This window comes from Micropterus salmoides, unplaced genomic scaffold, assembly GCF_014851395.1.
Source record: "Micropterus salmoides isolate LMB-PRFRI ecotype aquatic unplaced genomic scaffold, ASM1485139v1 Ms_hic_scaffold_9, whole genome shotgun sequence".
In the NCBI taxonomy this organism is placed as follows: Eukaryota; Metazoa; Chordata; class Actinopteri; order Centrarchiformes; family Centrarchidae; genus Micropterus; species Micropterus salmoides.
The window spans coordinates 34620385-34648234 of record NW_024044681.1 but is presented as its reverse complement, the minus strand read 5'-3'; the positions used below and the strand labels follow the sequence as shown (position 1 = coordinate 34648234).

Here is a 27850-nt window from a genome sequence, read left to right as displayed (position 1 = left end):
TGTTTGTCAAAAGAAACAAATTTCTTCTGGTCCAATAATTTACATGAGCATGTGAACTCAAAATGAAAATTGTACTTTGGAGCATTAATAAATGTTCTTCTCTCTGACAAACTGAAAATACCCCAGACTAACTTTACATTTTTTCTTTTGCACCAATTTTTTTAGATATAATTTGTTCATTTTAGGTGAAATAGTTTTCAGACTGATCAAAGCAGAAATTTAATCTTCATTTAAAAACTGTTCTCCTGCATTTGATCAGTCACATGGTAGGCTTTTGATTAATGGAACTGATCTGACTTGGGAAAACAGGCCTCTCTGTGTTACCTCCCCCTTTATTTCAACCACTTCTTGCCTCCCTCCTCCCCTAGACTCGGCCTTGTTTTCTGCCCCCCTTATCCCATGCAGAATGAATGGCACAGATGTTGTTGGACAAGACAGTACCCCTTGGTCCCCTTCCCCTCACTACTCGCTCAGCATGAGGTCCGAAACTTGTTTTTTGATCATTGTTCCCCCCCCAACTTCTCCCTCCTCGGGGGAAAAAAGGGACCCAAAGAAGAGGGAGATGGGGAGACCAAGAGCAGCCTAATTACGCAGGGAGGGAAGAGGAGCACACCACCATGTTTAAGGAATATGAAGAAAACATACTGTTTAACTATCTCCAAGTAACAAGTGGTTCGTAGAACAGGTCACATGTTGTATGTTGGTGGAGCACCACAGTAGGGAGTTCAGAATTTGCTGAGGGTATGGATGATACAGTGGAGCTGCAGTAGAGGTTCGGGTTTTGCATCCAGGAAGTGTTGACTGAATATGCGGGTCGGTGCGTGGCTTCTCTGGGTGTCCTGGTTCTACACCTGGGCAGAGTACTCACAGAGGTGCAAGTGCCATGACATCTGTCCAACAGAGCCAGGATTGGACAAGAGGTCAAAGAGCGGGGTCAAGGAGCATGCTCGTCACGGTGTCGGACACCAGCACACGCCTCACAGGAACAGGCCACACCGCAGAAAAGGTGAGCCCTTAAACCACACAATCTTTCAGACTGGAGGCACGCACCACTGAAGTGCTGCAACCTGCCGCAGATGAACTGTTGTATTGTCGTGCAAGGTCTGTGCATTTAGATGTAAAAATGCAATACTATGTAGCTAGCTATGATCAGCTGCCAAACTGAGTAATTTGGTTATTTTAAAATATAAATAAATCTAAAATAAATCAAATAGGGTTTTAACTCTTCTGTTTTGTTGGCATTAACATTAGTTCCTCCTTATTTGGTGCCCCACAGACCCCACAACTGTATATGTAATAATAATAATAGTTATTGCAAACTTAACATTTTTTTCCTTTAAAATATTTTTTCAGGTTATATATATCAACTATATATTCCTTTTGGTCGTCAAAACGGTTCTTGGTGTGAATGCTGGTTCACATATGTTATCTTACATAGTGGCTTTAAGATGTGTGGGGGTAGTTAGACCCCAGAGAGGTCAAACTCCCGGTTATACAAACTTAGAGATTTGGAAGCTGTAGTGCTGTGTAAAACGTACTGCCAATCTTTTTCACAGATATAGAACATACTAATGGAAATCCGTTGTATGTAATGTTTTATAGCTGGGGTCCCTAAGACCTCCAACAGAACTAATGGAATGTCGTCTGTAGTCGATTTCTGAAGCATCAGTTTAAAATCATGTTTACGTAATTTGCATATAATTAGAAAAAGTTGAAGTATGTTTTTTGAGTTGTTATTGTTATTATCAAGTTCCAAACACTACGTTAGGGTTACACTGTATTTGAGGAAAATATATTTTAAGTTGTGTTAAAGATTTCACAGTTAAATGTTTAAATGTTATTTTGGTGCCATGGGGAAACCATCTGCTTAAAGCTGCACTGTGAGAATCATAATCATGCTCTGAGTGTGTGTGAAATGGGAAAAAGTGTTATTACAACACTGTTCTGCTCACTTCTAAAGGTTTAATTGCGAAAAACAATGTAATGTGCAACTGTGTAGACAGTTAGGGTCAGGGGTTAAGGCTAGAGTACTATATACATGATAATATTTTATTCAACAAATTGGTAAGGACTATGAAAAGTGATGAAATGCATGTATTGTGTCTGAAAGAAAACCTTATTGCATACATTTGGCTTCATCCTCACTTCAATTGGGTCGAGTCACAAGAAATACAGGCGCAGTGTGTAACAATCCAGAATACAATTTTTGTTTAAACTAGCTTAAAGCGGTCATTCATGTTGACAGTGATTGTTAATTCCTTTACAAAACACACTTGAATTACACTCAGAAATCACTCTGAAGTCACTTTTTATCACATTCCTCACTATAGCTGACACATTCTTTCTTTTTCTTATTCCGTCCCGCCCTCATTTGCCCATTCCAATACTTCTCCTGACCTTTGGTCTACAGCCTGAAAGAGGTTCCTTCTCTGGGCACATCTCAGCCCACCACCATTCCCATGGGCTGTGTTTAGCCGGGACTCATCCTTCATCCTCTCTAAACCTTTTGTTGCAGACTGAAAGCTGGCCGATGCCGGGGCCATCAAGCCCAAGTTGTTGGATCAATATAAACATCCATCACTTAGCCTGGGGCCTTTCTGAGCCTTACAATGAACAGCCCACTAAACAATACTTTATTTATGTGAGCCATTGGAAGGAATGAACTAGTGGTAGTTCACTTATTTCTGGGTCACCCTTGCCGTACCGCTATGGAACTTGAAAGTAACTCAGCATGTGTGTTAAGTGTTTTTATCCATCCCAAAGTTACATTCGAGCTAAATTGCATTACTTTTTATACTGTATACCTTAACATTATAGTAAGTAGAGGTGAACATTGTCACCTCAGATATCAGATATCAGCGGAACTGCAACTTTAGAAAGCCACCAATTACATTTTGGAAAGAGAAAGTAAAATGTCATTGTGAAGAGTTTGTACTTATTTTTCCGCAAGATCTTGTAAGAGATTTGCGATCAGTTTACATTTCTTGCAACTTTAAGTAGCACCTTCATTTGCTTTGTACATTGCATTGTGGGACAAAAGTGTCCATCAACTGCACAATACTGACTTTTTTGAGTGTACTCCTTTTTCCAGTGTGAACACACTACATGCTTACAACTACAATCCTTTTATAAATTAGTCTGTATTATGGAATTGGGACATAAAGTCAATATTTTTATCTCTAATTCAGTGATTTCAGATTTTTGTGATGAGCCAAGTGAAGAAAAAAATGTTTTATGTATCATTCAGCTAATGTGAAGTATTCAAAACCACTAGAGACCAACCCTCAATACAAACAGCTTTCTTACAGTTAAATACTTTGTGGACAGCATGAATGACAGATACATAATTTCCTTCTATTGTTTAGAAGCATGGGAGACTCTGAACTTCCTGCCTCCTAGCAGTGTTGACAGAGCTGCTGCCACAAACAGTGAAAAACAAACTAAAAAACAGCCAGTGGCTAATGTTTAGACAGCAAAAACGAACACATCCACTACAGCCATGTGTATCTAACTTGATAACTTGAAAAAATATGCAATACTGTGCCACACTGACTCCTCAGTGAGATTCTGCTAATTCACCAGCAGAGTTTGTTGGTACATTTGATAAGCAAGTGATAAGGAGATTACCATGGTCACCAGGAAATCTAAAATGATAATGTCAGTGATTTTTGGCAACATAACAAAACATTTTTCAAGTGAGGCAAAGATGACTGGGATCGTCACTGATTAAAGTAATTTAGTGTTGTACTATTTGGCCTTGGGCTCCTCTAAAAATAGCTTATTTTAACACAGATTATATAAATATAGCCTACAAAAATTAAGTTAAACAAAGTTGCCAGTATGGCAAAAGCTCAAAGCCTTCCCTGCTTTCCCTGCAGTCCCTCACAGGCAGGACCCTCCCCGCTATCATTTCAGTAGATGTGTGAAAAATCTGAGTGAACAATCCAAAATCATAGAAAACTAAAGTAAATTTTCCTGGGAGGTTTGGGTTTTCCGTGTTTTGTTTGGACTAAATTTAGCTTCATATTGAATAATAAGCACATATTCATTTATTTATCCCCAACATCTTGTAAAGAAAACAGCAGACTATGTGACGTCACCTATCAATAAAAATACATTTATTTTATAGATAGATGAAAAATATATGAATAATGTTTCATTCTCCCAGGTTCCAGATGTTGTTCATCAACATCTGATCACAGACAGAATGACTACTTGCTACTGAAATAACGGCTGAGCATTAATGCGACTGCGTCTGTCAAGTCTGGGAGAGAAAGCTAGAACAATGCCGGAAGCTGGAGGCACTCTCTTCAAATAAAATCTAGAGAAATCTTTGCGAAAATGAAAACAAAAACATTAACACAACTGTAAGTATGTCGTGTGAAAAACACATATCAAATACTAGGTTATTCATATACATATATATGCTATATTATGCGTCGGGTGCACTACAGTTGAGTGTGCTGCGTTTGTCAAAATGTGCTTTATTTTGAAAACCCATCTGACAGGAAGCTAAATGTCACTACGCTAGCTTGACCTGCGGTCAGAGAGTTGGCGTTGATATTCATTACAGGAAGGTACATGAAGTAAAGTTAGCACTTAAATATTAAATGTTGTAGTTTACACCACCAAGAAAAGAGAAACCGGTTGATGAAAGCTAGACATTCAGTTAAATTTACGCGTACAACGTTTAGTTTGTTACGTTATTGTTAGTTATTTAACTGTTGGTTCTGGAAAGGAGCGCATCTCTGTGCTTCGCTGTTAATGATGATGACCACAAGTGTTCTCATGAGCATAGTGTTGTCAGTGACTGGAGTTCTTCTTTCAGGTAAGTACATTTGATTTTTGGAATCATTCTTTTGAATCTCTTAACTTCTAGCGCTGAAACATTTTCAAAGCCTGTATATCGTAAACATGCCATGATACAGCAGGCCTGTAAGAGTCTGACTGGCGTGCTTAAAATGTGTTAGATTTAGATCCCAGAACTAAAAAGGTATGAACATTCTTGCCTGCATAATACACACTATTAAGGCTATAGTTATATGGATGGCTTTTGTCTGCAATGGTGTTAAACGTGCCACTTAAAAAGTTTTGCCTAAATTACCTGCTCAGTCTCTTTTTTGAATTGTAGCAGGTAGTAGGCATGGCTTAAATGTACTAATAAAAATGAGAAATACCTCGCAGCTGAAGTTAGCTGGTGTTGCTGCATATATCCCAACACAACAGTTTCACACTTACTGTAGGCCTAAGGTATCTGTCCAGTTAAAATAATGTAATACTTAATTATGCCCCACTAGATAAAATCTTTTCTACTTTTTTTATTATTTATTCATCTGCTGATTACCTTCTCAATTAACTAATTAATTGTTTGGTGTATAAAAGGTCAAAAAATAGTGAAAATGGCCATCACGACTTCCCAGAGCCCAAGTTGTCATATTTATATTAGGCTACTTATGTTGTCTGTCATTCCAAAACCCAGATATATTCATAGATGTTTACTTAAAAACCCACACATGAGAATCTGCAACAAGTGAGATTTTAAATAAATAATTAAAGACCAAATTTGTAGCCAGTTATTTTTCTGTTGATCTACTGGTCTAATCAACTAAATGACCTTTCGTTTCAGCTCTACCCTCAACACGAGGTCTCTGTGTTTTGCTCAGTGACACTTCAGCAGGTTGTAGGGGGGGTTGAGTCTGAGCTGTGTAGTGTGCTTGGAGCCCGCCTTGCTTTCCCACACATTTCTGAATACTTGTTGTGTGTAAGTTCTTTGAGACACATTGAAGCATCCTCACCACAACCTTCCTCCTGAGACAATAGCTTTAAGGAATGCACTAAGCCCTATGAATATTTTGACCAGAATGCACTGCAGTTTTGGCTGCATCCTCTTTTCACTCTTTAATCAGTGATAATGAGGTTTAACAGACTATTGTTACCTGTTATTTGAAGGCTTTTCCGGCTATAGTGAATAAATTCACAGCTCAATAACCCTTTTTGTTGAATGTTCCTGCCCCTTTAAGGCAGCCAAAAATATTTGGCTATATTAGGATTATATTCATTTCAGGTATGAAATAATACAGCCCTTTTCCGATGATGTTTAATTTTTACAGGAGGATCTAGCCTTGCCTAGTTCTGAATTACACAGGCCATGTAGTTTATATTTTTATAACTTTTTTGTGTGTGTGTTTCTAAACAGGAAGCAGCATCTGTGAGGGGTCAACTAGTTCCTCCCAAATCCTTTAACCGTAGTGCCTTTTTGACATGGAGTGATTGCAACTTCATTTTTAAAATTTTTCTTTCTTTGTCTGCAAACCAGTCAAAAAAGTCAATGGTAATATTCATCTCGAAGAGTGGCTTTTGTTCATCTGTGGATGGGAGAGTTCCAGTCCGCTTTTGTTAAGGTTGATGTTCCACAGACCCTTGAACTTCCTCTCCTGTCAGGAAGCTGAGCATAGTCTTCCCATTTCCTTCAATGTGGTCATCCAACTCCACGGGAAGTTCAAACAATGGCATTCCTCTGCTGCTGGCTACAAATAGACATTGTTTGTTGGTAGTGCGGTTTGTCGTTGGTGTTCTGTTGCCGGTTAAATTAGCTCAGAGGTGGCGATGCGTAGTGCTAGGTGTTGCTGTTTGGCTGTGGCTCTTCTATACAGAAAGAAATTAGTATTTACGTTGTAGGCTTTTTTTCCCGCAAAAGAATGAGCTTGAGGATATTACCTAAATGAGTTGTTCTCAAACTATGTCACGTCAAGGACCCCTAAACTGACACGAATTAGACCCCAGGCCCCCATTCGATACACTTTTGTCCCAGTGTCGCCCCTATGAAAGGATTTTCGCTTTTTTAATATAGAAAGTGTATGAAACCTATGACCCAAATAGTCATATATTCTGTTATTGTGTAACTTATGGATGAAATTATAGTGAAAATATATAATTCCTCTTTTAATGGGGACCCCTTGAAACACTCGCAAGGACACCTGGGGATCCCCGAACCCCACTTTTAGAACCACTGACTTAAATCACCCAACAGTGCATTTGCTTGATTGGTATCAGTGCCAATACAGATCTTTTCAAGCGTATTGGATCTGTGCATCACCACAAAACTTATGGACAATATTTTTGGGATCATAATATAATCTTAATATAATATATAATATAATACTTCATCCAAGGCAGGTTTATTGTGCTGCAGTTGTTTTTCAGCTTTTCTAAATGGGATTAAACAGATCTACAACATGCTGCTACTAAATATGCTTGGATGCTCGTTACAGTGTCTACACATCTCTGTGTCCCCCTCAGGTTCCAGAGTTCATGCAGAGGAGATCCCGCCCCGCATCGTCCACCACCCGTCTGACGTGGTGGTGAAAGTCGGGAATCCCGCCACGCTCTCCTGCCGGGCGGATGGCAGCCCTAAGCTGACCATCGAGTGGCTGCGAAATGGCCAGCCTCTGGAGACGGCAAAGGGAGACGGACAGCTGCAGCCCATGGTTTTGCCCGAGGGGAGCCTCTTCTTCCTGAGTGTGGGAGGGGGCAGGCGAGGTCAGTCGCATGAGGGTGTCTACGCCTGTGTGGCCAGGAACGGTGCAGGCGTGGCCACCAGCCGTAATGCATCACTGTATATTGCAGGTAAGACAGGGGGATCCTCCTGGAGTATGTTTTACCATCGAAGACTTTGAAATGACCTGCTGACATGAGCATTTAGGAAAGGAATCTCTAAGACACAGTAAAGCATTAATAACAAGAATGTTTAATTGAACTAATTATTTGTTATTGTGTCATGCACATACAAGTGGCCAGCCCCAGAAATAGCAACACATCCTTATACTTAAACAACAAAATAGGTCAATTGTCATGAGTCCCAAAACGACATATGAGATCGTTTTCTAAAATGACATGTACAAGCTTTAGTAAGTATCAGTCCAGCGACAGGCGTATAACTGCATTACGTAGGTCACGTGACCGAAGTCACATGATATTTAACATGTGGTAAACGTAGCAAAACAGTGGCACAAGGACATTTATTTATCTTTATGTAACATAAGGTTGTGTAACAAAAAGAAAGTTTGTGGTCTCTTCATGCGTCACACACAGAACTTAACAGATTATTAATTAAAATTTGGAAACATATAAGATGAATAAAATAAAATAACAAAACATATTCTACAGTTATATTATATATACATACATACACGGATTTACCTCGAACGTTCCGCGAGGCACTTTTTGTATTTGCGTCTGGGTAGAATGTAAACAGCAGCAACAAGATGAGAAAATGGTTTCATTTTCACATGCATCTACATCTGCTGCATCTACATGCGCTGTCGGTTGCCAAGGTAGGTAGTTTGGTTAGGTTCAGGTAACAAAACTGTTTGGTTAGGGTTTGTGTTCAAATGGTTAAAATAACCACGTAAGTCACATGTCATCAGTCATCTATAAAACCTCATTTAACTTGATATTCTTCCACACAGGACTCAAACCTCATTCTCCTGAGTGAAAGTCCTGAGTTTCCACCACCTCTTTCCACGGACTTTGTCGCTCTTTATACTAGAGGTCGCAGCTTAACAAAAAACGTAAATGTGGGTCGTAATAAGTTATCTAATTATCGACCCATACGGCTGTTTTTCTGGGGAGAACGAGCTGTTGATCCATCTCACATTAACGTCTAATGCCAAAACTGGTATAAGCTTATGAACTCCCAGAAAGAACGAAAAATTTAATTACTTTGTAATGAACTGTGTTATAATTCACATGTTTATGGAACCTGCAAAAAGGACACACCCAAGGCTTCTACGGTGGTGTATTAGTGCATTATCACAGATTCACCGATCTTATGGGTCTACCTGCTGAATAAAACATTAATACATACATCATAAATAGCCTAGTGTCATTGGTCTGCATATGACAGCACTGTTAAACTAAACGTGAGATGCTTTTGTTCTTTGATCTTGGTGTCCCTCTTGTCTCTAGCTTGACTTCTAGCTACATTCAACCACAGCATTTAAGCACATTCTGCCAAATGTTTTTCAAAATTAGCTTTGAAGAATATCATCTGCTTAAAGTGATATACTAACAATTAGCAGATTTTATTTGAAGAGCTACATCATTAACATAAATAGAAAACTATTGGTGAAGACACAGTTTGTTGCTGCCCACCAAATTGTTGAGGAAACCATCTCGTTCTAAAGTCACCATTATCAGGTGCTCAATGAAGAGAGTAAATGGCAGTATAACATCTATAGATTACTGCTACAAGTGAAGTAAATCATCTGTATTGAAAAAGGCCCCCTGTACCCAAAGAAACAGCATCTGAAAATCCATCAAGGTTTATTTTTCTTGATTCTTGCTCTAATATCTGTATTTACTATATGTGGTCAATTCATGCTCTTCTGTTCTAAAGCCAGGAATTTTTCAGCTATTTCCTCCAACACTTACACAAACAAGAAAGATGAATCCTGAAAAACTCTTTTAGAGCAGAGGGTTGGGGAGATGAAGGCATAGTCCCCCCCCCCACACACACACAGACACACAAACATGCAGAGAGCTGATGAAGATGGATGTGGTGACAGAGACAGGAGGGGTACAGGGCTCCAGTGTTAATGTTTGCTGGTCAGGAGGGGGTCAAACAGTGGTGCTAATTGACCTCAGAGCCTCACTGTTTACCTATCTGGATCCCAGTGATGCGGTCAATGTGCAGAGGCTTCCTGTCTTGGAGTCTTTACAGGATGAAAACTTGAATTCAGTCCTTTGACTGGTGCACAGAGAATAACTTTCTGTCACTGATCATATACTAAAACATCTCTTTCCATCATATCAGTCTAATGCAAACATCAGGTAGATGCTCTGTGATGAACTGGCGACCTGCCCGGGGTTTTCCCCGCCTCTTGCCCAGCGTCAGCTTTACCATAAGTGAATAAAGTGTTTGCTGTTATTACCTGTTTTCTGATGTAGAGAAAAATAATGTGCTGTTTCACTTTAATGATTCCTGCCAGGTTTTAAAGGCTGGTTTACTGCCTGCCTTGGTATCTGGTAATGAGTGAAGCCAATAAACCACAGTGATGTTTGGTTAGGAATGTGGCACTTGAGCCTGCTGCATGCGTGTCTACATGTACTGTCAGAAAAGTGTACCATATAAATTGTAAATGTACAAATTGGGAGTTTTACTAGTTTTTTGGTAAAGTGTTATTGATTTGACTTTCAAGACCAGGACCACACAGGGCTCATTCAGGATTTTTCCTAAATGTTTTTCCAGAACTTATCAGAATCAAAATATAAAAACAAAGTGCTGAAGCGGTAACTCACAAACTGTGAGGAAAGACAGTATTTGTGAAAAATGTATTGCATTAAAGACTTCACAATTCCAAATGTTTAAATGTTCTTTTGATGCTATAGGTAACAAAGAAAACTCCCGCACACTGTCTAACTGGCAAAAAATTGTATTGACACAACGTTTCGGTGCTAGACCTTCATCAGGCAAATGGCTTTACTAAGTGAGAAGCCATCTTTGTAGGAGGTGACTTTGTTTGTATACACCCATCACCTACTTCCTCGTCAAGTAAGGCAACCATTGCAAAAACATTCATTCATATTGATTATATCAATTATAATCATGCTCTGACTTTGTGTAAAATGGAAAAAATAATGTTTAATTGCAAAAAACAATGCAACATGCAGCTGTGCAAGACAGTTGGAGTATTGAATATAATATTTTCTTCTTCAGAGATGGTTTATATCTCTAGTTTATTTTTTATAAACTATTGCATACATAAAGATTTGCTCATTAAGTTCTCATGTGCTGTTTGTGTGGACTAATTGAGTCTAACCCCAACTCTGTTGTAGTGCTGCAGGAGGAGTTCAGTGTGCAGCCCAGTGATGTGGAGGTGGCAGACGGGGAGGTGGCTGTCTTGAACTGTGGCCCCCCAGTGGGACACCCTAAACCTAATGTCATCTGGAAGAAGGATGGCTTTCCCATTAACAGCACTGATCGTCACTACACTGTAAGCACCTCATCATGATTGTGATGACAGTTGTACAAACTTTACAATGTGTTTACATTTTTGAGAGTACTGTAATAGAAGTATTACTTCATTATCACCTCATATAAAAAATAATCAGTTAGTAAACCATAATCATTAAATAAATCTTTAAAATGCCCTTCCTAAACTAAAAAAATAACAAACAAACAAAATGGTTTCTATTTTCATCCTTGCAAAAGTGCTGCAGAGCATCCTTCATGCTCATGGTGGTCATTACTTAAGGCTTCAACAGCAAAATACATTCTATCAGTGACGCAGAGAAAACAGAAAACTGTTTTTCAACTGACTGCTCCCTTTCTGCACCAGGTGCAAATATTGCCCAAGCATTTTATCTTTTTTTTGTCAATATCCTGTCTGAAAGTCATTTGGAACATTTATGTAACAGACACCTCACTTTAGCAGATAAATAAAGTCAGCAGGGTATACAGGTGCTGGTCATATAATTAGAATATCATGAAAAAGTTGATTTATTTCAGTAATTCCATTCAAAAAGTGAAACTTGGATATTATAGGTTCATAGGTTCATAGGTAGCTTTATTGTCACACATGCACAAGTACACAGTGAAATTTGTTTCTATTGGAGCAAGCCTCCGGGCCGCAGCTATATTCAGCGCCACCACTCGCTTTCCAGAAAAGAATTAATGCAGACAGCAACATAGTATACATGACGTAACAACATACAATACATAATAATACACAAGACAACAAGTCGTTTTCCCGCTCAGGTGGAGGAGGGAGGGGGCACTAAGACAATAATTTTTAATCCAATTTAGGTTGATTCGGTAACATTTATCCGGATCAGTGTCCTTCAATCGCTCTCATCCTCAGCGTCATACATGCATCCAGTTCATGTAGTGAGTTCGACATTTCTTCTAATTTCATTGTCAGACCAGTGGTTACTCTCAGCAGCTCACCAGACTGCGCCCCGATGGTGTCGATCCTCCTCTGCGCTTCCACAGACTGGTCTGAGATGTTACGAAACAGTTCACCAGCTTTTGGGTAAATTTACTGGCGGCTGTCTTACCAATTTTACGATATATTACGGAGATTCCAAGCCCGATAATCAGGAAGCCCACTAACAAAATTCCAACTATCCATAAATCCTCAAAGTCCCCCACAGATAAAACATCCAAGCAAACCGTTTACCAGGTCTCCCACAAGTCACGAGCGTAGCCTGCAGCGAATGTTCCACTGGGACAGTTCAGCTCACCGGGTGAAGCACGTTTCTGGGTGAAAAACTTGTCAATAGCGCTGAGTGACCAGTTGATTAATTCCATTTTGATGGTTTCAGGAGAACAGCAGGCAGGTGGTCAAAAGAGAAAAGTTTCCACACGACCAAAGTAGACAGAAAATAGGAGCAAGCCAAGATAAGAGGGGAGAGTAGGAAAAGCACAACTGCTCTCTACTGTAGCAGGAAGAGGTCTGTGTGTAATATTCATTCATTACACACAGACTGTGTGTATATATATATTTCAAATGTTTATTTCATTTAATTGTGATGATTCAAACTCACAACTAATGAAAATCCCAAATTCAGCATCTCCAAAAATTTGAATATTACTTAAGACCAATAAAAAAAAATAGGATTTTTAGAAATGTTGCCAACTGAAAAGTATGAGCATGTACAGCACTCAATACTTAGTTGGGGCTCCTTTTGCCTGAATTACTGCAGCAATGCGGCGTGGCATGGAGTCCATCAGTCTGTGGCACTGCTCAGGTGTTATGAGAGCCCAGGTTGCTCTGATAGTGGCCTTCAGCTCTTCTGCATTGTTGGTTCTGGCGTATCGCATCTTCCTCTTCACAATATCCCGTAGATTTTCTATAGGGTTAAGGTCAGGCCAGTTTGCTGGCCAATTAAGAACAGGGATACCATGGTCCTTAAACCAGGTACTGGTAGCTTTGGCACTGTGTGCAGGTGCCAAGTCCTGTTGGAAAACGAAATCTGCATCTCCATAAAGTTGGTCAGCAGCAGGAAGCATGAAGTGCTCTAAAACTTCCTGGTAGACGGCTGCGTTGACCTTGGACCTCAGAAAACACAGTGGACCAACACCAGCAGATGACATGGCACCCCAAACCATCACTGACTGTGGAAACTTTACACTGGACTTCAAGCAACGTGGATTCTGTGCCTCTCCTCTCTTCCTTCAGACTCTGGGACCTTGATTTCCAAAGGAAATGCAAAATTTACTTTGATCAGAGAACATAACTTTGGACCACTCAGCAGCAGTCCAGTCCTTTTTGTCTTTAGCCCAGACGAGACGCTTCTGACGCTGTGTCTTGTTCAAGAGTGGCTTGACACAAGGAATGCGACAACTGAAACCCATGTCTTGCATACGTCTGTGCGTGGTGGTTCTTGAAGCACTGACTCCAGCTGCAGTCCACTCTTTGTGAATCTCCCCCACATTTTTGAATGGGTTTTGTTTCACAATCCTCTCCAGGGTGCGGTTATCCCTATTGCTTGTACACTTCTTTCTACCACATCTTTTCCTTCCCTTCGCCTCTCTATTAATGTGCTTGGACAGAGAGCTCTGTGAACAGCCAGCCTCTTTAGCAATGACCTTTTGTGTCTTGCCCTCCTTGTGCAAGGTGTCAGTGGTCGTCTTTTGGACAGCTGTCAAGTCAGCAGTCTTCCCCATGATTGTGTAGCCTACAGAACTAGACTGAGAGACCATTTAAAGGCATTTGCAGGTGTTTTGAGTTAATTAGCTGATTAGAGTGTGGCACCAGGTGTCTTCAGTATTGAACCTTTTCACAATATTCTAATTTTCATTTCATTCTAAATTTCATTAGTTGTCAGTTATAATCATCAAAATTAAAAGGAATGAACACTTGAAATATATCAGTCTGTGTGGAATGAATGTATACATTTTACAAGTTTCACTTTTTAAATGGAATTACTAAAATAAATCAACTTTTTCATGATATTCTAATGATATGACCAGCAACTGTATGCTCCATGTCTTTTGTTAGTGTGTTGTTGTTGTTAGTGTGTAGTGTAGTGTGTGTTAGAGTGTTGTGTTGTTATGTTGAATTCAAAAGATCAAGCATGATGTCCAATCAGAAATATACAGACATTAGTAAAGAACTTCAGCTTTTGTCTTGATCAGAACATACGTTTTTGTTGCAGTTAGATAAGTCTTTGTGTATTTAAATAACGTATATTTGCGTGATGAAAAATTCTTAATAAAAGCTAGGTACATTTTCTGTCTATGACATAATAAATATTTCTACACATTGCTCTTGATATAGTGTTAGACAAAGTGTCCCTAGTTCAGTGGCTTCTAAACATGACAGGCATAAATATTCAGCAGCAGAACACAGGCATGTGGGAGGACTACTATGACACCTGATCATGAATCTTTAAAATTTACCACAAAGCTGTTTGATATTTTAAGTGTCAGAATAGATTTCTTTCTTAAATAAATGACTGAGACATGAGTTTATATTGAACAGAAGAAGATCCAGTACGTTATTTTACACTGAGTGCTTAAGGCCATACACACACCATATTTGAAGTGAACATTTTTAATATACTCCTCACTGAACTGTTGATCCTGTGTGTTTCCTCCCTCCTCTCTGCGCCGTGCTCGTGCTGTAGGAGCTGAGTGGGAAGCTTCTCATCGATCCTGCAGAGAAGCACCACTCTGGCGCTTATGTGTGTGTGGCCAGCAACACTGTGGGAGTCAGAGAGAGCAGGGCGGCTCGGCTCTCTGTGCTGGGTGAGACAACATACCCACGGCTACTTCTTACTACTTTAACAATATGTGTTTTGAAATTAGCCTGTTTTTCACCTGACAAGCAAAACATCCCCCTCTACAAAAGTACACCCAGGTACCACACAGTACAGTAAGTTCCTCTTCTCTTCTACTGCAGCCAAGCCTGTGTTGGTGCTGAAGCCAGAGAATGTGTCTGTGAGAGTCGGGGAGTCTGCACAGTTCTACTGCCAAGCTAAAGGTGACCCCCCACCTGCTGTGGTCTGGAGCAGAGAGCAGGGGCCACTGCCCAACGGCAGGTACTTTGTTATGGCAAGACACAGGAACACAGACTCCATTCATGAAGTGAATTTAACACTGATCAATGTTGTTTTATAGAATATATATTTGCATTTAGATTACTGTAACATGTCAATTTTTCAATCATCTCATTTCATATCGCCATGCATATATTAAAGGTATTTTGCTTTAGCTTGTCACTAAGCTGCCAGAAAATTTCCACGGGGCTCATTTCTTTCTTGACATTCTTTGTTTGAAATGAAACTAATTAAAAATGTCTGCTAAGTACTCCCAGAAATGCTCAGGTGTTATAAAATAGATCAGAGAGACAATAAATGTGAAAACTAACTGCTCTATATGTGTGTATAGGTATCTTGTAAACCCAGATCAGACTCTCCAGATCCATTATGTGACTGCCCAGGACTCTGGGAAGTACACCTGCACTGCTGCCAATGATGTAGGTTTGGTCACAGCCAGCGCCCAGCTACTAGTTGAAGGTAGGCAGGAGCTGAATTTTTCTCCACAGGCCATCAGTCCATTTACTGGAATATAAAGTTAGACGGCGAGCTCTCATGTGTCTGTTTGCAGGTTTACCTGCCTGTTCACAAAGCATGCAAGTTTTGGTTCAGGCACTTTAAGACATAGACAGAGACAAGAGAGCTCACAAGAGAGAATCTGCAAGCAGAAAAACAAAACTCAACAGAAACTGAAATGTAAAGTTATTTTGTCTATGGTTCCTTGTTGTAACTGATGAAAAACACAAGTACAGACAGACTCTCAGCCACACTCAGGTAGTATCCTCACAGATTCCACATACTGATGAAGGCTTAAAGGTGGCGATGATGGACATTTATTTTGCACACTGATGACCTACTGTACTTTAAAAACAAATATTACAATTTTTACCATGTTATGCCTTTATTAGACAGTAGAGAGATGACATGAAATGATTAGAGAGAGAAATGGGAAGCGACATTCAACAGGCCTAGACATGAACCAGGGACGCTGCTGTTCATGGTCAGCACTGACATATAGTGCTTCAATACAAAATCAGTATGTTGTTGTCGGGGGCATGATTGAGTGCCGAGATAAAACTTCCTGCTGGAGCATCCATCATAAACATTTTAGCTAGACAGCACAGACTTGTTTCTCAACCTTGTGGATATGTTTGATTTGGGTTGCTCAGCGTGCTCACCAGGTGGTGCATGAAATCAGTTATTAATTAAGGCATTTTTTCTATGCTGAGGAACAGTAATGTTAACCAAGGTCCTTCTTTTTATTGCACTGTTGCACATTTTGTGTACCCTAAATATTCTCCTTGGGTCCATCATATAAAATAAATGTAAAATATAAATGAATAAAACTCTTGTCATTCCAGAGGCTGCCAGCACTAAACAGAAAGATCTCCACAAAGAGCTGTCAGCCCTGCGGGTTGCTCTGGAAAATGTCACTATCATGGCCCCTGGGTCTAATATATCCCAAGTACAATGGAAGGTATGTGCAAGCTAAATCCGAATTTCAGAGAAAGCAAAACAAATATTTCAGGTGTACGATCCATGTTGTGTGTTCTGCCTAGCTCCAGTCCCTCCCAGCCCAGCCTCATTACCTCGATGGCTTCGAGGTTCTCTTTCGCTCTCTGCCGCCTGCCAGCTCAGACTGGACAGCAAAGAAGGTGACACTGCCCAGCTTCCAGACTCAAGTGGGCCCCTTAAAGAGAGGCTACACATATGAGTTCAAAGTTCGCCCCTATGGCAGCAACTTGTATGGGAGGGAGAGCAACACCCAGCACCTCAGCGTCCCTGAGACAGGTGAGAAAGTTTTGATTTAGGATCATTTGTTCTTTTGCCATGTTTAGAAAATAATAGTAAACTTGACTGTTTTCATACAGTGCCGAGTGCCTCTCCACTGGCTGTGTCCATAAGAGTGAGCCATGAGCAGAATAACACCATCTATTTGAGCTGGGAGCCTCCTCCTCATGACACCCACAACGGTATCATACAGGGTTATCAGGTAATCACTGGAGAACAGTTCCTGACACTCAGATGCACAGTACTATCACCTCCTCACCAGAGTGGAAATTACTGTAGGTTCTTTAAACTACATCTAGAAACATTCAGATTGATGATTCAGTAGTTAAGACCATGAATACAGAGAGCTGCAGTACTTTAATCATTTGATTAAAAAAAGCATCAGTGGTCGTATATTTTATGCAAACTGTTTTTCCAGGTGTGGTGCGTGGAGCCTGAGGAGCAGCAGTACCAAAACTGGACAGTGGATAGCGGCCATCACAGCCTTGACATCTCAACTCTCCAACCAGGGAAACAATATTGGATCACCATAGCAGCTGTCAATGGAGCTGGAGTAGGAGTGCTGAGTGACCCTCATGGATTTATCATCAGTGAGCAAAAGGGCAAAATGTAGCAGTAATATGTGTATCAGTGCACAGATAAAATGCAGTCTGTTGTTTGCCGTGTGTAACCTAAACACATTAAAAAAGAGAAGTTATCATGACTTCATATCTGATTTCAAATGCTTTCTACGTGCTTCTCAGACCCACAAATACGCAGTCCTCCTGATTCAGACAGCCAAAGACGGAATGTGTCTCAGGTGCTGGCCCTGCTTCAGGACCCGGTGTTGATCGGCAGCATTGGTGCCCTCCTGTGGTGCAGTTTGATGGTTGCAGCTGTCTGTCTCTTCAGACGCCACAGCAGGACAGGCCACCTTATCCCAAGACACGGCGGCGCTAAAGGTTTGTATCCAGACAGCTTTAGTGTTAACCATGTTCAGAGATGTACAGGATCAACAGGAATCTCAGTTACCCCTGCTGGGCTTTGTGTTTGTGATTACTTGTCAAAATGACATATGTAATCACAGGCTCAAAAGCTCTCTGTAATTTGTATAATTTTGTTGATGCTTTTTCTTAGGTTTGCACAGACTGGCCAATGAAGATCTCATCATAAAACACAGGTAAAGTGGAGAGAATCGGAAGAGCTTGGTGATTACAAATACAGTGTAATGTAAAATGTAATGACAATGATTTGATAAGTAAATTAAGTATATACAGTCTGATACTTTTCATGCCAAACTGAGATTTACTAAGATCAATGTGATGTAAAGTAGAAGCAGTTACTATTAACCCTGAGCCATGGTTCTGCTCGAGGTTTCTGCCTCTTAAAAGGAAGTTTTTCCTTGCCTCTGTCGCCTAGTGCTGCTCTTGGTAGGAATTGTTGGGGAAAATAAGTATTTGAACACCCTGCTATTTTGCAAGTTCTCCCACTTAGAAATCATGGAGGGGTCTGAAATTGTCATCGTAGGTGCATGTCCACTGTGAGAGACATAATCTAAAAAAAAATCACAATGTATGATTTTTTAACTATTTATTTGTATGATACAGCTGCAAATAAGTATTTGAACACCTGTCTATCAGCTAGAATTCTGACTCTCAAAGACCTGTTAGTCTGCCTTCAAAATGTCCACCTCCACTCCATTTATTATCCTAAATTAGATGCACCTGTTTGAGGTCGTTAGCTGCATAAAGACACCTGTCCACCCCATACAATCAGTAAGAATCCAACTACTAACATGGCCAAGACCAAAGAGCTGTCCAAAGACACTAGAGACAAAATTGTACACCACAATGCTGGAAAGGGCTACGGGGAAATTGCCAAGCAGCTTGGTGAAAAAAGGTCCACTGTTGGAGCAATCATTAGAAAATGGAAGAAGCTAAACATGACTGTCAATCTCCCTCGGACTGGGGCTCCATGCAAGATCTCACCTCGTGGGGTCTCAATGATCCTAAGAAAGGTGAGAAATCAGCCCAGAACTACACGGGAGGAGCCGGTCAATGACCTGAAAAGAGCTGGGACCACCGTTTCCAAGGTTACTGTTGGTAATACACTAAGACGTCATGGTTTGAAATCACGCATGGCACGGAAGGTTCCCCTGCTTAAACCAGCACATGTCAAGGCCCGTCTTCAGTTTGCCAATGACCATTTGGATGATCCAGAGGAGTCATGGGAGAAAGTCATGTGGTCAGATGAGACCAACATAGAACTTTTTGGTCATAATTCCACTAACCGCATCCCTACTGTGAAGCATGGGGCATCATGCTTTGGGGCTGTTTTTCTGCACATGGGACAGGGCGACTGCACTGTATTAAGGAGAGGATGACCGGGGCCATGTATTGCGAGATTTTGGGGAACAATCTCCTTCCCTCAGTTAGAGCATTGAAGATGGGTCGAGGCCGGGTCTTCCAACATGACAATGACCCGACGCACACAGCCAGGATAACCAAGGAGTGGCTCTGTAAGAAGCATATCAAGGTTCTGGCGTGGCCTAGCCAGTCTCCAGACCTAAACCCAATAGAGAATCTTTGGAGGGAGCTCAAACTCCGTGTTTCTCAGCGACAGCCCAGAAACCTGACTGATCTAGAGAAGATCTGTGTGGAGGAGTGGGCCAAAATCCCTCCTGCAGTGCAAACCTGGTGAAAAACTATAGGAAACGTTTGACCTCTGTAATTGCAAACAAAGGCTACTGTACCAAATATTAACATTGATTTTCTCAGGTGTTCAAATACTTATTTGCAGCTGTATCATACAAATAAATAGTTATAAAATCATACATTGTGATTTCTGGATTTTTTTTTTTTTTTTAGATTGTCTCTCACAGTGGACATGCACCTACGATGACAATTTCAGACCCCTCCATGATTTATGAGTGGGAGAACTTGCAAAATAGCAGGGTGTTCAAATACTTATTTTCCTCACTGTAAATAACACCACAGAGTACGGTCTAGACCTCTTCTATGAAAAGTGCTATGAGATAACTGTTGTTGTGATTTGGCGCTATATAAATAAAATTGAATTGAAGTGAGTTATAATTCAGACTATAGTCGTATTTTTACTAGAGAAAATACAGTGTTATAAAATGTTCCAAATACTTTTCCTTTAAATGATAAGTGCTGCCTTCTTTACAGAATGGCCGCTCCAGACTCCCCCTGGATCTCTGGAGGCTGGAGACCTGCCTTCAACCAGAAGTATCAGGACTTATGGGCCCAAGGTGAAAAACATCCAGGGATCAGGAGCACCAGTGAGTACTGATAGCAAATTGGCACATATGAAGCTGAAGTGGTGGTCTAACACTTGGTCATGACACACAATAAGCGGTAGTCTATCCAACTGAGGATAAAATGAATAAATTGTTAATAGAGTCTGAGATTGATCGAAGGCTCCTAGGGTGCTTTTACTAAGTTCTTTACCTTCTGTATTATTCAAAATGGACAAGCAGTAAATCAGTGTATAGTATGACCAACACAATATTAGATAGATAGAACACACTGTTCTTTGTTGTTATGATGAATTAGGTAGAATTATTATTATGAGCAATGGTGGAGAAGATATATCAAATTATAATATGAGAAAGATAATTTGAGTAAATAATATGATATAATATCATCAGGTCGGCCCACAGGCCACAAGAAAAACTAAGTTCACCACAGTCTGTTATACAATAAGCGCTCAATACAAAACCCAGTTCAACCACCAATTAATGAGTCCTTATTTCAGTTCAAATCTTCTGGTAGTCCTGGAAGTCTTCTGTATCCCAGTAAGCAAGCAAAAAATACTCAGTTTGAGGTTCAATTCAAAAGTTGGCCAACGAAAATAAAACCAAGTGTCTCCGCTCGTGTTTAATAGACAAACTTAGTAATTCTCCGACAACACCGGAGTTCCCCCGCAGCCTGCAATGCTGTAAGTGGCGCACTGGCTGTAACCAGGCAGTAACTCGGGACAGGCTAAGCCTCTTTCGAACTTGTGAGTTTGGTTTGAAATGCCGTTTCACAGATATTTCCTGAGCTGACTGGTGGCTGTGTGCGTGACGCAGGTGCTGATCATCACAATATGCTTGCCTTACTACACGCGTCTTTCTGTTGTGCATTTTTCCTGTCCGTTAAAGCCGAGGATGGCCCGACGATTTTACCCACCACCAAGTTACCTGCGTGTGGCGGGTGTTACTTTCATTCCCTGTGTGACACTAAAGTTTATGTAGTGTCAGCTTCTGTCCAGCTTAATGCCATTGTACAAACAAGAAGGCAAGGTACGTGCAGACGGGTGTAATGTGACCAGAGTTTAATCGCAACCTTTGCGATTAGAAAATCTCGTTTTATTACATTGCGATAATATCGCAAATGCATTTAATCGTTCAGCCCTACTTGTGTGTGGAATGTTTGTATCAATTCTTAACTACTGTTAAATCCTTCTGCTCATCATCAACTGTAATTTAAAGTTATCTGCCAGTCTGTGGTAACAAGATGCAAACTCCAGAATCAATCAGAAAATGAAAAGCAGAGATATGTTGAGTTTCTGTTCTACTCTGTTTGCTTTAGTAGTTGCTCATTAAAAAGTGAGTAAATTGTTGTTTTTTCCCTTGGTCTGGACCAAGTGAACTGTACTAGATATATGAAAGACAGCCTAGTCTTGTGACAGTTTTCCTCCATACAGTATTTCAGAATTTCTCTTGAAACATCTTACAGTACCTCTGACAATAAACTTCATTAGCATAAAAATGCCCTGGAGTGTCCAAACATATTCCCCCGTGTTTCATTAGGCCTCCCAGTCTCATCCAAGAAGGACCCCACCTGTCTGGACTCAGCTGTCCCCATTGTGACCGACAGCTGCGGCGTCTATGGCACTTTTTACGTGGACCTGATGGGAAATGGCCTCAAGACCTTCAACAGTCCCGGGCGATGCCCTAAAAGGCCTCACGGTCAGCTTGATCAGCAAGGAACTGAGACCATCCAGATATTCACTCAGCCTGTGGCAAAGACCTCACCCTTCGGCAGCCAGGAGGCGCTACCATGGAAACATGCCATACGCCCCCAGCCCAAGATGGGTGTGCTGAGGGAGTCATGGGAAAAGTCTCACAGCAAGCAAGGTGAGTACTGTTGGATAGCTGGGAATGTGATGTTAATACATGTGCTATACTTTATTTTCCTTATTTTCACAGTCCTCCTTCCCCTCTTTCAACTTGATACATTACTTCAGTATGTAGTAAAAATGTTACAAATGCAGACAGAAAACAGCTTTAGGATATTTTACAATGTATCACCATGGAGTATGTAATGTGTCCAAATGTAATTGATTTGTTTCCCCCCAGAGTTACATGCAGTGAACAGTGTCCCCATAGTGCCAACCAGGAACCAGGCTTGTCCATCCAGTGTCTACAAACAGAGACTCAGTCACATACCATCAGGCCGGCACGGTATGATAAAACCTGTACATTGCCATTATTGTCCATACTGTACAGCAGCTCCTACCTCACTAACTAGAGTGAGTGGGAGAGGAAGACATCCTACATTTACACTCTAGAAACAGCACTGTCATCTTTTAATAATTTCAAATTAAAGGAGTAATATTTGGTTACTGGCATTTAGTAATATATTATTTTATTTCAACTTGTCCTGTGTTTTTATCCAGATGGACATTCACAGTACAGTAAAGTTGCCTGCGGTCCTCGCCTGCTGCATTACTCTGCATCATTACACCTGGTGGACATGCTGCCCCCACCACCACCAATACCCACAGAGGACACCACGGACGCGTACAGCCTCACCTCAGATGAAGGGTAAGACACGCACTCAGCTCAGACTGGACGGTTCGAGGGTGGAAAAAGGACTGCCGGCGCACCACTAATTTTCTAGCTACCACAGGTGTCATGAAGAAGTAGTGTAATGGAAGTATACAGGCATCAGAGCAAATCAGATTTACAAGTGAGTTAAAAACATAGAAAGCTTCTTAACACAGGAAAATGTAGAATTTCATATAGTCACTGGAGATAGATGACCTGCAAGCCTGTTGATGAATGAGAAACCAATAAGCAAAGGAAGTCTCTCTCTTGTATTTTCCTCAGCTCCAGTCGCTCTACAAAGCTAACAGTGGACACAGGCTCTCTCCAGTCAGTGTGTGCTGTATCAGGCCACCTTGAGAAAACAGGATTCACCAACAGCAACACCAGCTGCCCCTCCTACAGCCACCTGTCTACTACATCATATTCCATGTCAATGGATGGCGAACAGGGCGGGACACTGACAGCAGAGGAAGCCACCCAGTATCTGGAGCTCAGCCCTAAACCTGAGAGATGCAGGTAAAGACACAGTGCAGCTGGCTCAATTGGCTCAGTTAGTCCTAGTTGTAGCTAGATCTGGCTAAGACCCCAGCATATTTTTGTACAGATGTTTTAGAACAAACTTGAGTCGATATTGTGCAGGCATTAATGCGTTCTTTAGTTCTTGCATTCAGTATGCAGTTATCGGACCATGCCATCACTCTCTGTCAGCAGTGCCCTGCCTGAGCAGCGCCCCTCCCTCTCCCACCCCTTCCCCCCCACCCTGGGCTACATCTGTGGGCAAGTCTGTAACCCTGCCACTGATGAGCCTGAGGCCCCACCGATTGGCTTGCGACGTGCCCGCCTCCAGAGCACACCTTCCTCCTGCTACAGTGACTGGGACAGCTCACTGTGGAACACCTGGAGCTCCGTCATGGACTACAACATGGCCAGTGCACGCACCAGCCTTATCAGCTCGGTGGACAGCTGCTACACTAACGACAGCGCCAACTTTGCCCGCTTGCTGGCCGTGGCAGCGGAGACCATGAGTGGAAGCTCTTTGTCAGGTAAGCAGAGACGGACCGTCGTTTGATTACTGACGGACGCTCATTGCAAAAACACAATGATTCTTCAACAGGCTGAGCTCAGTCTGGGAAACCAGGGATGTGATCATTTTTACATCGTAGTGATGGCTGTAGAATGAAAATGAACATTCAGATTTGGAATTCTTTAATAATAAAAAATCCGTTTTAGTAACCCATCTTAGTTTTAGCACTATGAGGATGGCCTTCATTCTGATAGTCCAAATACACAAATTACTCCTGTGATATCATCCCACTTGTCCACTTTCCATCAGTTCCATACTCTGAAGCATACAGTGACGAGTAAATGGCTAACATATGTGAGCTACTACCAGGAGTAGTCCATTTAGCCCTAATTATCAGACAATGACTCAGACAAACACGTCCAGCTCTAAATGTTGAAAACTATGTCTGGGTCACTGATCTTGAAGTATTTTATTTATGTATTTAAAATATTTTTGGTTCTGTCTCTTTATATTATCTTAAATTTGCCTCAGAGGGATTTTATAGTCTGTTCAACATCATGATCAACATGATCCATTTTTAGACCTAAATAAAATGAAATAATAATCCCTTAAATGAAAAGGGGGAAAAACCTCATCAAGAACAACGGAAGATGGACCCCTCCATCAGGACAGACAAAGTGGCAATAGTAGTAAGTAGTAATAATAGTAAGTAGAGAAGCAGAACATTATAATGACAGTGTTGGGTAAATAAAGTACAATGTGCAATGTTTGAGTGGAAAAGTTTAATGTCAAGGTGCCGCCAAGTAGTGGTGGGACCTGGATCACAAAGCGTCTGTACCACCAGCATACACTTGGAAAGAAGACAGACTCAAAATATACACCGAATGCAAAAGTCAAGGATGCTATTCACACAGAGAGAGACGAGACAAGAGGTGGATGAAGTTGGTCATTTTCAAATGCATCATGTAAGAGCCCCTTTGAACCAAGAATTCAAGAAAGACAGACTGAGTGTGCTGAGGGAAGAATACCTGCATCAGAGACACTCTGTTGTTTAAAAGCTTAAGTATTATGCTTTTGTCATTGTCAGCAAATGAAAAGTCCAAAACCAACAATGGGTGAGTCAATCTCAATACTTTCTGACTTCATTGGCTACTGAGGCTGTAAATCTTTAAAAACAACTCACAAAAACAATGTTTCATTAAAAAGGTGACCCCTTGTCGCTGTCTACCAATTATGGCTTTTTCAAATAATACTTGTTTTTCTTATTTGATTACAACACCTTTAGGTAAAATGGTTCAGTAAATCACAATAAAAGGAACACATCTGTTTTAGCTGCTTTTCTATTCTGTTATTCATCTTGTGAACTTAGATTTGTCTTGCGGTAGTTGAGAAGCACCACTTTTACACAGTCTGTTATTTGAAAGTGTCAAAAACAACAACAACAAAAAGGAATGGCTGACTATGACGTGTTTAAGAATGAAGAGCCTCAGATAGGATCCTGGCCTGTTGTGCTTATTGCATTCCCCCCACTAGATGGGGCCCTCCGTCCATGAACTGGTAACATGCCACCCTTGGCAGACTAATAGCACACAGGAAATCAGTCAAACAGAACCCTGAAACTCCTGACACAAGTTAATTTTGACTGTTCTCATCATTCTGATGTTTAACATTCTAAATCACTGTAAAGAAGAAAAGAGCTCAGAACACATCTCTGGCATGTATGCACGCACATAAGAGTGTGCGCACATACTTCACATGTCTGCGTAGGTTTTGAATCAATGGTTGTGCATGTGTCTAATATCTAAGATGGCACCAGGAAATTACTTCGGACCTTCCCTGGTGTGTCACTTCATTGGTCACCCTGCTTTCCCTCTGCAGGAACCACTCAGCTTTATTCCATTTCCCAAACTCTCACTTCTGGCTTTTCACCTCCTCAGCTATACACTTTTTTCACGGTTGCACTGCTGTATGTGTGAAAACATGCAGCAGTGCACTGTGGAAAAAAGGTGTTTTCTCTGCAGCTGATAATGCAGTCTCACAATGACTTGCATTAAAGTTTAATAATATGACTCCAAAGCTGGCGATCGGATGGAACTACACTTACCTCTTTTCCCTCTAATGGCAACTTGCTCACCCCGTGCTGTGGTCTTTTTCATCTTTAAGATCTGGAAAGTTGCACGTCATTCATCCAGGTGACTACATGCACAAAAATTATGTTTTTATTTTCTCGGGATACGTACAAAATACTGTCTTATTATATTCCTATTAAATAGAAGTTTCCTGGTCAGCAAGGGAACAATGAAATAAAAATATTCACCTTCTCACTTACCAAGACAAAAGATTTGATTTAACTACTAACTAAGTACTCTAAAGAACTGGATACAAACGGTGGGCTGATCATATGGAGAGGAGCAGCAGGAACAGGCTTGTTTCAGATTGGGACACTGTGGGCAATATGCTCCTTCACACACTCACTTTCCGCTTAGAATAAATTATTATTATTCCTGGACAGCTACACTTCCGGAGGTCTTTGTAAATGTACCAGTACCTTTGGAATCCAGAACATAGCTGATGTGAATTGGCAATGTTTGTTTTGGTTTTATTTTCAGTGACAGACAGCTGCTTCAAAGGAGCTTCTAAAATTGCTTTTCCCCAGAGAATCAGCGTGAAAGGGGGCTCCTCACAGGCTTCAAATGTTTAGTTATTCTGTTACCTTCTCCGAATAGGCAAAAAAGCTCCTGTTTTAATATAACCCCTCCACTCCATATTGAAATGCATGTCGTCCTCTTCTGTGTTTAGACTTCTCTCCGCCGGCCTCCCCCCTCAGTGCCTTGTATCCGTCATTTTGTGCAGAAGGAGATGCATTCGGGGAGCTGGAGCCGGTTCCTGCGTGGGACTGGAGCACGGCCTGGGTGGAGGAAATGGAGGCTCAGTACAGAGCACACTATCCTGGCAGAAACACCAGACCCTTTGACACTTAGGGAGAGTAAAAGATGCAACTGAATTTTGAGATCTTCTGAAAAACACTTCACGGCGATGCCAGAACTGCAAGACAAGAAGAGGGGATAGACATAATACCCCAGCAGTTACTGATTTCCTTTGTGAGAGCGCCAGAAAGTGTTTTTGAGGTCTGAGTAATTCAGGGTAGTGATTTTGTAGTAAAGAATAGATAAATAAATAAATATCTGGATATGAAGTACAATTGAAGCCACCACCTTGATGTTTGAGACACCTCTGCTAGTAAATGCGCATATGTTGTGTACCTCAGGGCAGTCCAGCTACTATTTTGCATCCTTCAAATGACTTCCATTGAGTTTCTAAAGTTTTTTTCCCTCTCCGTATCCTTTTTCTCTCATTAGAGAAGAGGATAATGAGATACTTCCCTTGAGATGTTCTCACCCAGTGTGTTTTGAAAAGGCCAGAAAAGCACAAAGACAGGATGTGAGACAGGGAGAAAGCAGTCATTAGGCAGAAGAAATACAGTGCTGGAGTTTTCCTCACAGCATGCGTTTGTTACTTATTTTCATGTTTGTTGCAGGGTGTTATTGGGGCTGACGGCCTGCCAAATAAAACATATCATAATGATTTTGTACAGGACAGTTTTACTGATCAAGTGTATATATGCAGGATATTCAGCAAATGTTATTTAAAGAATTTTAAACACAATCCAAATCATTTTCTGTCTTCCTGATTGTTTTGGTGATTTCTTTGACATTCTGGGAATTCTTTTGTATTTTAAGATTGTTTTTGTCTTTATACACCCTCTCTACTTTTTATTGTTACACAAAGTTTGCATTAGACAAAACATTGTGCAGTTGAGAGTAGCAAAAGTAGCAAAAGTTATTTTTAACATGTTTAATTAAACTAACTCGAGGTTTTACCTCTACATAAAAGTAAAGGAGTTTTAGCAAGCACTCAATGAAAAGTATTAGCATAAGAGCTGCATAGCTCAGTCTCTGCATGCTTGATACATTTTTATATATAAATTCACTAATGGTAGTAGAATCAACGTTTTACATTTTGTAAGAATTTGCATTTTATTTTATTTACATTACATTACATATATGTTTTATAGTTATGAATAAAATCTATGTATTGATTGAAATCGAGTTTTTCATTTTGTGAGTGTGTCTCCTGGGCCGTGAAATAAAAGCTCCTGCCATGTTACATTTTGTATG

At 40.8% G+C, this 27850-nt stretch overlaps 1 protein-coding gene across 3 annotated transcripts; it reads left to right on the top strand.

Moving 5' to 3' along the window:
• The first annotated feature begins 469 nt into the window (after positions 1-469).
• Positions 470-27777, top strand: robo4 (roundabout, axon guidance receptor, homolog 4 (Drosophila)). 3 transcript variants are annotated; one of them, XM_038709215.1, is made up of 19 exons: positions 470-1006; positions 7300-7626; positions 10837-10994; positions 14632-14752; positions 14907-15045; positions 15395-15522; positions 16404-16519; positions 16602-16833; positions 16914-17035; positions 17252-17423; positions 17577-17774; positions 17950-17992; positions 20001-20113; positions 21629-21955; positions 22178-22282; positions 22498-22645; positions 22931-23164; positions 23357-23691; positions 26472-27777. In XM_038709215.1, exons 1-19 carry the CDS (start codon positions 808-810, stop codon positions 26651-26653), a joined length of 3399 nt encoding a protein of 1132 aa, XP_038565143.1. In that variant the 5' UTR covers positions 470-807; the 3' UTR covers positions 26654-27777. The 3 variants fall into 3 exon arrangements, with proteins under 3 accessions (XP_038565143.1, XP_038565144.1, XP_038565145.1); XM_038709216.1 differs by having other exon boundaries at positions 471-1006; positions 23360-23691; XM_038709217.1 differs by lacking the exon at positions 470-1006 and adding an exon at positions 4549-4828.
• The last annotated feature ends 73 nt before the right edge of the window (positions 27778-27850 follow it).

Coding starts and splice junctions, on each gene's coding strand:
- robo4 (XM_038709215.1), top strand. CDS start 808: ATGCGGGTCGGTGCGTGGCTTCTCTGGGTGTCCTGGTTCTACACCTGG. Junction 17,993..20,000: donor GATCTCATCATAAAACACAG/GTAAAGTGGAGA, acceptor CCTTCTTTACAG/AATGGCCGCTCCAGACTCCC. Junction 22,646..22,930: donor AGCCTCACCTCAGATGAAGG/GTAAGACACGCA, acceptor TATTTTCCTCAG/CTCCAGTCGCTCTACAAAGC.